Here is a 12,121-nt window from a genome sequence, read left to right as displayed (position 1 = left end):
TGATAGGCGGATAGGAGATCTTCCAGTTGAACTCCAACAGCTTCGGGTTCGGGACTTATGGCATGATGGTGTTGGTTGGGACTTCCCGCGTATTGAACCGTATCTCCCAGATTTTGTGTGCTTGAACCTCAGGTCTGTTACTGTTGATACTGATACGAGGTCTAAAGATAGGATCTCGTGGAAAGCCAGCTTGGATGGGCGATTCTCAGTGAAATCGGCCTATGAAGCTTTGACTGGAAACACAGTTCCGAGACAAAATATGGGCACCTTATACAGTATGGTTTGGCGTAGTGTGGTGCCGGAAAGAGTAAGTGTGTTTCTTTGGATGGTGGTTACGCAAGTTATTATGACGAATGTGGAAAGGCACAGACGACACTTAAGCGATTCTGGGGTCTGCATAGTGTGCAAAGCAGGAGAGGAAACGATCATACATGTCCTTCAAGATTGTCCTGCGATCTCAGGGGTCTGGATGCGGATTATACCACCTCGTCACCAATCCCTGTTCTTTAATCAAAGTTTATTAGAATGGGTGTCCACTAATTTGTCTAACAATCAGGAGCTGTTTGGAATGCCATGGTCTATGCTGTTTGGTATGATCGTATGGTGGGGCTGGAAGTGGAGATGTGGCAACATCTTCGGGAAAGTTGGCATGTGTAGGGATCGAGTGCGGTTCGTAAAGGAGATCTCTCAGGCAGTTCACAATGCACACTTGGTTACCAAAGGTGTATCTCGCGCGGTGGGTCGAGAAATAAGACTGATCTCATGGCAGGCTCCGGATGTTGGATGGGTCCGTTTGAATACTGATGGGGCTTCGAGAGGGAACCCGGGAGTGGCGGCAGCTGGTGGGGTGTTGAGAGACGTGGAAGGGAAATGGTTAGGCGGGTTTGCATTAAATATCGGTGTGTGCTTGGCGCCACTGGCAGAGCTTTGGGGAGTATACTACGAACTGTGTTTAGCCTGGGATCACAGGATACCGCAGCTGGATCTTGTAGTAGACTCGGAGTTGGTGGTCGGATATCTAAAGACAGGGATAAGTGAGACTCATCCCTTGTCTACCCTAGTACGCATGTGCTATGGCTTTATCTCTAAGGACTGGATTGTCCGAATTTCTCATGGTTATAGAGAGGCTAATCGTCTGGCGGATGAATTGGCTAACTATGCCTTTTCTCAGTCCTTCGGGGTTGTTTTGTTTGATTCTTGTCCTGTTTCTGTTATTTCTATTTTGGATGAGGATGCTAGAGGAACTGCGTTCCCTAGAAGAACTCGTGTGTAATTTTTTATAGCTTTCGTAATAAATTTGGAGGGGACGTTGTCCCCTCTCACCTACCAAAAAAAATATATTCAGAGAAACCACACAGGTTATTTAGTAAAACTTTAAACAAAAAAAATTATGCGTTTTTAGGACACTTTCTATAATATATAGTACATTCCATTCCACAGAAAACTAATTTTAAATTGCCGACAGAAAGGAAAAAAATAATTTGTGTATTTGTTGTAAGTTGTAACTCAGCGACACGTAGTAGAGATGTAGTTGGGCTTCTGCAAAACAAAAAGAGAAGAAGCATAAAATGGCCTTTCTCTTTTTATTTTGTTAGTCCTTCTTCATATTTTTAAATTGCCAGCTGGCATCAGTATTACAGCAAAAACTCCAAACCAAAAAAAAAGTTAAAAATTAAAAAAAAAGTTCCCGTCCTTCGATTTCATCATCCCCTTCCTCCTCTCTCTCGACGACAAGAACCCAACAAAAAATTCAGTCATCGCGCGAAGATCGAAGAATCATCTGAAAACAATTCTCCGTAAGTTTTCATTCTCTTTGCTTCGATCGCTTAATTTTGGATTTTGTTCACCTCGAGGCTCGATCTGAACTCATTCGTTCTTATGATTTTTCTTTTGTTGTTGTTGTTGATTTACTGAATTCGTGGAATCATAAAACCCATTCCAAGCTTAGATTAGATTAACTCCCTGTGATTTTTGTTCATTTCTTATGTCGATTAGAGAATATTAGATTTGGTATATCTCGGCTTGTTTCATGTAATAGTCAATTGAATTTGGGGCACAATTAATTGATCTTTTATTTATTTTTTTTTGTGTGTTTTTGGATAATTACTTCAGACTAATGAATTAAAAGAGAAAAGCTTGAGTGAACCGGAAAAAAAAAAAAAAGAGAAAATGGCTTGTAGAGGTTGTTTGGAGTGTTTGTTGAAGTTACTCAACTTCCTTCTGGCTGTTGTTGGACTTGGCATGATTGGTTACGGTATCTACTTGTTTGTTGAGTACAAGAGGGCTACAGATAACTCCGTTACATTCGATGATCAAAGTTACATCTCATTTGGGAGGCCGATGCTTATGGCTGTGACACTTTCTTCTAATGTCTTTGACAATCTTCCAAAAGCATGGTATGTTTTTGTCCCCTACTGGTTATTGTCTTTTACTAGCTTAGTATCTTGTGTTCTTATGTTTTTGTTCTCATCATGTAACTTGCAGGTTTATATACTTGTTCATTGGTATTGGCGTGGCTCTCTTTGTTATTTCTTGCTGTGGCTGCGTTGGTACTTGTTCGAGGAGCGTCTGCTGCTTATCTTGTGTATCCTGATTGCTGAATTTGCTTCTTTTTTTTCTTTCTTATCCATCATTTCGTTTTAGATAAGGACTTGTGGAATTATATTATTAAAACCTTGTTGTGTTATAGTTCTGATGCCTTGAAATCTAGTTATATCATACCCTAACTTATATCCTTGTGATGATAAAATGTTCTATTTCCTTAATTGAGAATAGTACTCTCTGCTTCTGATCTTATTGATCTTGGTGGAGCTTGGAGCTGCAGCATTTATATTCTTCGACCACAGCTGGAGAGAGGTGAGTTGTCTTTTTTTTTTTCTTGTTTATTTTTCTCTTCGCCTAGATTGCCTGTTCGGATTATATAACCAGACATGATAGACTATTCAAGTACATATCTAACCATTTTGTATAATTGTTTTTCTAGGAAATTCCTTCAGACAGGACTGGAAACTTCGAGACAATATATAACTTCCTGAGAGAGAATTGGATGATTGTAAGATGGGTAGCTCTAGGAGCTGTTGTTTTTGAGGTAAGAGCAGGCAACTTTAAGAACTTTTGATAATTTCTTCTCTTCTCGTTTTTTGAGTTATAAAGATTAAGGTGAAACACCGATGAGTTTAACTTGTCAGTAAACTATCTTGAAAAATCAAATTATCCCTGGGAAGTGCTTGTAGACTGTTGTATGATTTACCTATAAAAACTCTTAATGCTGTCTTGTTTATCTTGCAGGCTTTGCTTTTCTTGCTTGCCCTTATGGTTAGGTCAGCTAATTCACCACCAGAGTATGACAGTGATGATGAGTTTATTGCTCCAAGGCAACAAATCAGACAGCCATTCATCAACCGTCAAGCTGCCCCTGTCACCGGTGTCCCAGTTGCTCCTACTTTGGACCAACGCCCGAGCCGCAGTGACCCTTGGAGTGCACGTATGAGGGAAAAGGTAACATGAGTATTATGTTTTGCTGCAATAAGAAGAAAAATAAGCATTAACATGATACCCTAGATTCATTGATGGTGTTTCTTTTTGTTGGTAACAGTATGGGCTTGACACATCTGAGTTCACATACAATCCCTCTGAGTCACATCGGTTCCAGCAAATGCCAGCGCAACCAAACGAAGAAAAGGGCCGATGCACCATAATGTGAGTCCAGTTTTAAAAGTCTTGAAAATTTCAGTCAATTCTCTTTTCATGTGTTTTACTTTTTCCTGTGTGTAACAAATCAAGAGTATCATATCAGTTAAATTAGGGTTCTTGTTTCTGGGTTGATGATGACTCTTAGCATCTGAGATCTCTAATCAACCTAGTCACGGTCTCAAAACTCATTTGTTGTGTCTGTGTAGTCTTTGTAAGGATTTACCATTATTAATATTCATTTTGGTTCCCAGTTTCTGCTGATTCAGTCATATGTTTCTTATTATATATGAAATTCAATCGCTTCATGTTCCACGTTCTTTCTATTTCATACCTTAGGAATCTCGCATGTTATACATTACAAAACCATAGCCAATAAGGCAGATTAGGTCCAATTTTATAAACTGTAACATCCATATGATAAAGTTGGGTATGAAGATACATAAGGTTTGCTCTGCTCAGAGATCCTCAGATGGCAGCTTCTCTGCAATTGCATCACTACTCTGTCCTGATTAAAAAACCTTTGCTATGCCTCTAGGTTATGCTTTTATTTTCTCCATCCTCTTTGATGGAAACTGTGATTCGAATTCGAAGCTTTGAAATAGTAACTGTAAAATGTTGTTATTGGGTTATTGAGTTTTGTGGATACGAGAGGTTATGCAGCAGTTGTGTAGAACTTCTGTTTTGTGCAGCAGTTGATGTTCGATTGGGATACATCAAGAGTTCTTAGGTTTATTGTGTGGGTTCCAAGTAATCGATTACATAAAAGTAATTACTTATCTTGATTATTCAACTTGCAAATTACACTCTTCCCTGAGGTTTCTACACAAGATACGTAAATGTGGGAAACCAACGATTAGAGATGGGTAAACAACTAAACGTTTTTACAAAGAAATGTTACAAGGAGTTTTATGTTTATAATCACATCTTAGTGACTAGTGAGTTCGAACAATGTTTATTTTCTGTAAATCCATAGAGGCATAGACTGAGTTACAACAAGTCAACCACATGCCGTTTTGTGCCGCTTCGGTGCTACAAGAGACCTAAGGTGTTGTTCTCTGAAATGCTCATTACTGTTAAAGTAAACTTCACATGTATTGTACCTTATTAAAAATGTAAAAAGAAGTTTGAGGAGAAAAAAACTCTTATGATTGGATTTATTATATACTCCGTACTACGAGTTGATCATGGAGAATAATGAAAAATATGTAAATTATATACATTTTGCAGAATAGTAAAATATTATATTTTTAATATATAAATAATTTTTTTATAATGCGATTATGCAAATTTTTTTGATTGGTAAACTTCTTGCATAATCGCGTTAGAAAACATTATTATGCAATTATGCGTGTTACCAATTGAAGTCATTATCACGGTTGAATATTATGCATTGCTTGACGAGTAAAGTGTTTTTGGATCATATCAAGTTCCATTAACAAGTTCAATGGAAATCAAAGTAATCTTAAACATTTTTTATAGTTATTATTTAAAAACTTGATTTTAATCTACGGTGTACAACGGCCTATATTTTTTAATTATTTATAATTTAGGTTGTATGTTGTGGGTTTTTTGAGAATGTGAAAAATAAATTTTATTCAAACATGTTTTGTGGAATTATATTACGTTACCAAAAAAGAGATAAAAAAATTCAATGTATTTCTTTTTAAAAAGTTAAGAAATTGGTTGAAAATATTAATTGTTAAATGGATGAAAAACTAAAATTGTATCTATATAAGTGTTGTCAAATTTAATAAGCTTATTGATTAGAGATATCATATAGAGATTTTAAAAAACTTATTGATTACATCACTTATTTAGAGAGAAGGTATCAATATTTTAAGCGAAAATCCGTTTATATATGTTTTTTAGCAACCTTATTGATTTTATAGAGAGATTTTAGCAAGCATGTAGGTATATTTTGTTGATTTACTTTATTTCATTTATTGTTTTTAGTGCAATTTTGTATGTATTAATGCTGTAAATAATTTTTTTAAGAAAGATGATAACTTAAAGGTAGAACCCAAAATATACAATACTTCAAAAATATTAATATTGATTTTTTTCAAATAATCAATCTCATCTCCTATGTAAATTTTTTGATAGTCATGAAACAAAACTTAATTTTTTCAAATATTAGTCAACAGTTGTAATATTTTCCATACGTAATACACACAATAATAACTATTACTATTTTAGTTTAACAGTCACTTTAAATATCGAAATCAAATATCCATTCAACAAAATACACTTGTACAGAAAATATACAATTTACATTCGTCAAATTCTGAAGAATGATTGATAAGTATTATTATTGTAACAAATCTTTTTTTTTCACAAATGATATATATTGATTATGGTAAATCGTTACAGAGAGTGTTAATTAGCCAATTTGGCACAAATATAGAGTCAGTATGGTATTCTATATCAGTACAGCCAAATTTAGCTAAAATATGTGCTACTCTATTACATTCTCTCTTAGTGAAAACATATGAAATTTGTTGGAATTGAGAAGACCAGATTGTTAAAGAAGCATTCGAGGTTTGTCCACTGATCAAAACTTGGCAGTCACCTTCAAAAACCACCGAACGGTATCTCCTTATCCAAGCTTGTTGTAATGCAACTAGAAGGCTCTTTGTTTCCGCTTCTAGCGGTGATCCAACCACTTATTGCCTGATGATTGTTTAAGTCATAACTTGCATCAAAATTACATTTTAGGTATGGTTGTTGTGGAGGTAACCAACTATCGTTGTTCGTTTTGAGACCATTGTGTTTTATCACCGGTGTTATATGTTTAATCCATTCCTTTGTATCAGATCGTGTTTGTAAGATAGTTTTAGACACACTCTCACGAAAGTTATTAAACACCTGATTATTCCTCGCTTTCCAGATACGCCATAGCAAAATGAATGGCATGATAGAGTCAAAAACATTATCAGTTTTGGAAGAGTAAGATATAAGTTGAGTGATTACATCCTCAGTATTCACTGGTAAATTATTGATATTAATAGAAGATGTTGTTGAGAATCTCCAGACCATTTGTGCGAAAGGACATGAAAACAATGCATGATGGATGGTTTCCTCTGTTCGGTGACATCTTGGACACAACGGATTAATATTCATACCTCTCGTTCGTAGTCTTGTCCTGGTCGGAATAGCTCGTGATACAATGCGCTATAGGAAATGTTTTATTTTTGGAAGGAGTGTTAGTTTCCAAATTTTGTTCTTTAATTCCACTGAGCCATGTGGTCTGTTTGGCGCTTCTCCGGGATCAAAAGGATAGTGTGTGGTAAACCAATATCCGGATTTAACGGTGTAATCACCCGATCGGGTATAATTCCAAACTAGTTTATCAACTTGTTCCTCTTGGGAGAGGTAAATGTTTTTGATGAGTACTACTTCTGGCTGTTGGACTAATGATGCTAATTGTTGTGTGTCCCATAATCTAAAACCCCAACTATTGGAAATGACGTTCTCTAGTAGCATGGTGGATTGTGGTATTATGGTTTAAACATAATACAAATCTTTCTGGTAAAACATTATCATTGATAAGTATTACTATTGTAACAAAAATATAAAGAAAGATTTTTAATGATAATATTTTGTTACAATAATAATACTTATTATATTAAAATTAAAATTCGCGAATTGATAAGTATTACTATTGTAAGAAAAATATAAAGAAAAAAAATAAATGAAAAAATACAACATAGTAAAATCAAAATATAAATAAAATGTTCTTAATATAAAATTAAATATTTCGATCATAACATATAATAAATGAGCTAAGTATTTTGGTTTTAAATCAAAATAAGAAGTTATTCATGTTTAGAGTTATATTATAAATTCATGTTACCAACAAAAGAATAGAAGGATTTGGTGTATAATATTTGGAATTACATTATAATAAAAAAAAATATTTAAAACATGAGATTCTGTCTGATAGTTAAATTAAATTTCATGTTACCGATTAAACTATTATTTAGAGTTATAACATAACATAAATAATTAAAATAGTTTGAATAATCTATATTATGGATCATTTTCAAAATTCAAAAACCGTGAACTTTGATTAAAAAAAGGTATACCCAAAAAAGAGGATAATATTAAGAAGTGGTCAAAAAATTAAAATATGTATATATTAAACAAAAAGTGGAGGGTTGCTTGAAATGAAATATATATAATAAAAATAAACTTATTATGAACATCACACAAAAATAGTAGTTAGAAATATTAAGAATAAATTTGAGAAAGCTATTTTCAATAAAATAATAATATTAGTAGTAAATCCTATAATTTTTTATTGTAAGTAAATCTTATTATTTTTTTAAGAAAAAAATGCATGTATAGGAGAATAAAAATACATGTTATTGTGAGTATGCAATATATTAAAAGAAAAATCAAAGTTTGAATTTGGAAGTTTACATGATTGAGATCTAGTAAAATGAGACAAAGCCATAGCCTCAATCATTTAATGTTATGATTGAGGCTACGACTCCCGTAATTATAAAATCACCCCACAACGAGTCATCTCCAATGTAAGACTTTCGGTTTTGTTTGGAAGTATGTGTATAAAACCGGAGGCCAGTTTTACACCGATAGCGAATGACCGACAAAAGAAACTAAATCTCGATTAGGATCAATCCCGTATAATGAAACAACGACACCTACCATTCCCGACAGAAGTATACACAATATTGATATCAACTTGTATCGTAAAATAGCTGATGTGTTTGGAGAATAAATCGTTTGACATTTTTTATTTAATGATAAACTTGATTTTTTTAACTTAATGATTTAAAATTAGATTATATGATGTTATCTGTAAATATAAAAGGCATAATCACTGATAAATAAAAACCATTAGAGATTTTTTTCAACAATTTATCCCATTTTTTAAGTTTTCTTATTAATTGATAGTTTGATGCTCATTTTTGATTAATTATCTAAAAATACAAAAATAAAGTAATTATATTGATACCTTTAAAATTTTGGAAGTAAAAAGAAAAAAAATATTGATTTAGAATTTATATATTTTTTTAAAAAAGTAACCAATAAAGTTAACTAAAACTCATTTTCTAGTCTTACACACATATATATATATATATATAAGAAATGAATTCTATTAGCATATCATGTTATGTTTATACTTTTATAAAATTAAAATTAAATTATGTTTCTATTTATTTTAAGTAATATATGCAATTAATAAGTCATATATCAAAATTTATATAAATAATGAAGAGTTAATGAATGATTTAATTATTTTTATTATTTTTAAATAAAAATAATAAATTAGGCATGATGAGGTGTTTGAAGAGTTATCATATATATAACTAAACGGCTAAACATCATTTCCTAAAAACAAAATAGGTTTGTTGAATTACCTAAATAAAAATTAAGCCGTTCTTGTAAAATATGATCCGATTATCTTAATTTTGTAATTTATGTATCATTTTAGTCTCTGAAATATAGAGCTGTATGTGTCATAATTAAGAGAGAAAAAATACAAAATGAATAATTTGCACTAAGTTATATAGTGAAATGTATGTAGTGAAATGTTACATAAATTTGCACTAAGTTATATAAAGATAAACTTATATAATTTTTCTTGAATGTTTCTTGTGCTTTCACACAGTTTGATTTTAATTTAGATTACATATATATATATATATAATATATATATGTATATATATATATATATATATATCTAATATGATGAGTTCAATATAGCCTAAAATATATTTACATGAAAATTAATGTAAAATATGTCGAGCTGATTCTACAGAAAATTTGAATGCACCACTTCATGGTATTGTTTTTAACAAGACTAGGTTAGACCCGCGTGATTTCAAGAGATGTTATTTTATATATTTTGTGGTGTATATATTAGTGTATTTATTTTCTCCTATTACTTGTTATGGGAGATATATTAGATATATTAGTGTATTCACACGCCAAAATTCAAACACTACAATCATCACTGTGAAAAGGAGAATTTTTTTTGATAATACGTAACTGATTTACTCTAGTTTATGTATGCTTGGGTGCTTTAAAAAGAGAGTTTATCCTCCAATCACGATTGAGAGATTACTTTATAAACAAAAAAATATGACATGTTGCGCTTACAAAGCTCGAGAAATGATATTTTTAATTGTCCTCAATTTTTCATTAGTATTTCTATTTACATACCATTATATTTTTTTTTAAAATGACACCCAATATACCGTTGTATTTTTTTTTAAAATGACACCCAAAAATTATTTTTTTTTTAATTTTGTTTATAACTTAATTGTATCACTTAAACCCAAAATTTATTTATTTTATTTTCTTTATAACTTAATTGTATTACCTAGTTACATTTTCATAAAATTTTAAGGAATCTTGATTCATATGGTGAGATAATATAAAATTCAAATTGCAATAATTACCATATGTTAAATCTTAGTTATTGTACAAAAATTTTATATATTCAAATAAAACTGAAAATATATACTACACAAATAAAATTTAGATCCCAAATAATAATTTTACATAGAAATATTATAGATTTTGTATATATAAATTACAGTAAAATTATTTAATAGTTATTTTACTCTGCACATAGTGCAAATTGTTGTTTAGAATAAAATAAACTGCTAAAATGATGTTAGATTACAAATAATAAGTAACCAATATGTTTAAAGAACTTTGTGTCCTTTAATGAAGAAAATATCAAGTTCCATGAACTCATCAAAGTTCTAAAACCATCAAATCAAATTAGAAACACATAAAAGAAACCATATAAGTATATATACACATAAGATGGAAACAAAAATCAGATAGTTCATACTATCATAGTATTCTAAGGTGACAGCCTCAAACGTAATTTGCTGAGCCGAATATACTTGAGACAATTTTCAGATTATTTGAGTTGATCAACCAAAACATAACAAAGGTTTTTCCCAAAATCAACATTAGAGTTTTCCTCTAATTCTATATATAATATTCATGATAAAGAAAAGTTTGTACCGAATTTAGAAATTTCTTTTAGCCAATTTCTCACATAGAAAAACAAACAATAGAATTAAGGGATATATGCGTTTTGCTTGAAAGCAGCAGCATCGGTGGAACCATTTTCTTTATATTATTTTTACAACAATATTTCTTTATCTGATATGTAACCTTGTAGCTACAAAATTTACAAATTTACAATCCAATTGATAATTCTGTAAAAATTTACGGATATATTTATATTTCTATTTTTTTTGGAGAATTTTGAATTGCTATCATCCAACATAACTCTTGCATAAAATCGAGAAATAACTTGATTAAAAGAATTTCTTCAATCTTTATATAAAAACAAGACTGTTTAATCGCTTTTCAAATGACTAAAGTTGTATTATGTTTCACATGTGTACACGTAAAATAGAAGAAAAAGAAAATGATTATTATTAGATGAACAATTGAATATGTTTTGGGTTTTATTAATTCTTATATTTTTTTTTACCTGTTTTAAATGATATGTTAGCTCCAGGTTTCTCCAGCATTACAGAAACACATTTTAGTTTTATTAGTTTTCCAACTTTACAGAAACACATTTTAACACATGCTAGTTTTAATAGTTTTCCAGCATTACAAAAACACATTTTAGTTTTCTTGTATCCCTATATTAGTAAAAGAGAAGTACAACTTCTATTTCAGACGAAAATGCCCCCAATGACATTTACTAGATAACAATTCATTAAGGTTAAATAAGACATTTAAGGTTAATGGGTCGAGTTTTATTTTAAAATAACCCGAAATCATTAAATTGGATATCTCTATGGGATCAATTCTGGAAAATAACCCAAGATCGAGAATGTTGGATCTGGGTAGGAAAGATCCGCGTCATTGACATCGGTTTTGTTTTGTTGTGATTTGAAAAAAAACTGAACAAAATCTCAAAATTTCATGGAGAATTGTTTTCTCCCTCACGACTCTTCACTGTTCCAATACGACATCGGAGAAGGTGAATGCAGGTGGTGACTCACCGGAACGGTGATGATGTCGAGGGGAAAAAAATAGAAAATGATGTAATGCTTTAGTTTGTAACTTATAAAAAAATTGTTCATTGCAGAAATCGTGACATGATCAAGTCATCAGTTGATGTTTGATGTTGTGATTTTTGCAAAATCAGATCTTAAAAGAAGAAGACGATGGCTATTTAATAATTAATTTACATAAAAAAAAAGCAGCAGGTTAAACGTCGAACTGAGGATAACGCCGTACGGCAAACGAGGCTTTACCACTAGGACACGTCTAATTGTATCAATCATATTACAAATAAACTTGATATTGACCTTAATGAATTAAAATAAAAACAAATAAAAGACTATCCTCTTTTGGGCTTAGGATCTTCTTTCTCTGGTAGTGTCTTTCACTAGGTTAGAGAATAGAACTTTCGACTGGA

At 31.4% G+C, this 12,121-nt stretch overlaps 2 protein-coding genes across 2 annotated transcripts; one reads left to right on the top strand and one right to left on the bottom strand.

Moving 5' to 3' along the window:
- Positions 1 to 1,516: 1,516 nt before the first annotated feature.
- LOC104777272 (tobamovirus multiplication protein 2A) lies at positions 1,517 to 3,946 on the top strand. The gene is made up of 7 exons (XM_010501487.3): positions 1,517 to 1,796; positions 2,113 to 2,396; positions 2,485 to 2,584; positions 2,776 to 2,856; positions 2,984 to 3,088; positions 3,289 to 3,498; positions 3,596 to 3,946. The coding sequence occupies exons 2-7, from the start codon at positions 2,170 to 2,172 to the stop codon at positions 3,701 to 3,703; spliced, it is 831 nt and encodes a 276-aa protein (XP_010499789.1). The 5' UTR covers positions 1,517 to 1,796; positions 2,113 to 2,169; the 3' UTR covers positions 3,704 to 3,946.
- Positions 3,947 to 6,264: 2,318 nt separating this feature from the next.
- LOC147946952 (uncharacterized) lies at positions 6,265 to 6,729 on the bottom strand. The gene has a single exon (XM_087507306.1). The coding sequence runs from the start codon at positions 6,727 to 6,729 to the stop codon at positions 6,265 to 6,267; it is 465 nt and encodes a 154-aa protein (XP_087363432.1).
- Positions 6,730 to 12,121: the final 5,392 nt, after the last annotated feature.

The sequence above is a fragment of the Camelina sativa genome, chromosome 3, assembly GCF_030686135.1.
Source record: "Camelina sativa cultivar CO46 ecotype springtype chromosome 3, ASM3068613v1".
Lineage (NCBI taxonomy): Eukaryota > Viridiplantae > Streptophyta > Magnoliopsida > Brassicales > Brassicaceae > Camelina > Camelina sativa.
This window is presented reverse-complemented; position numbering and strand designations above follow the sequence as displayed.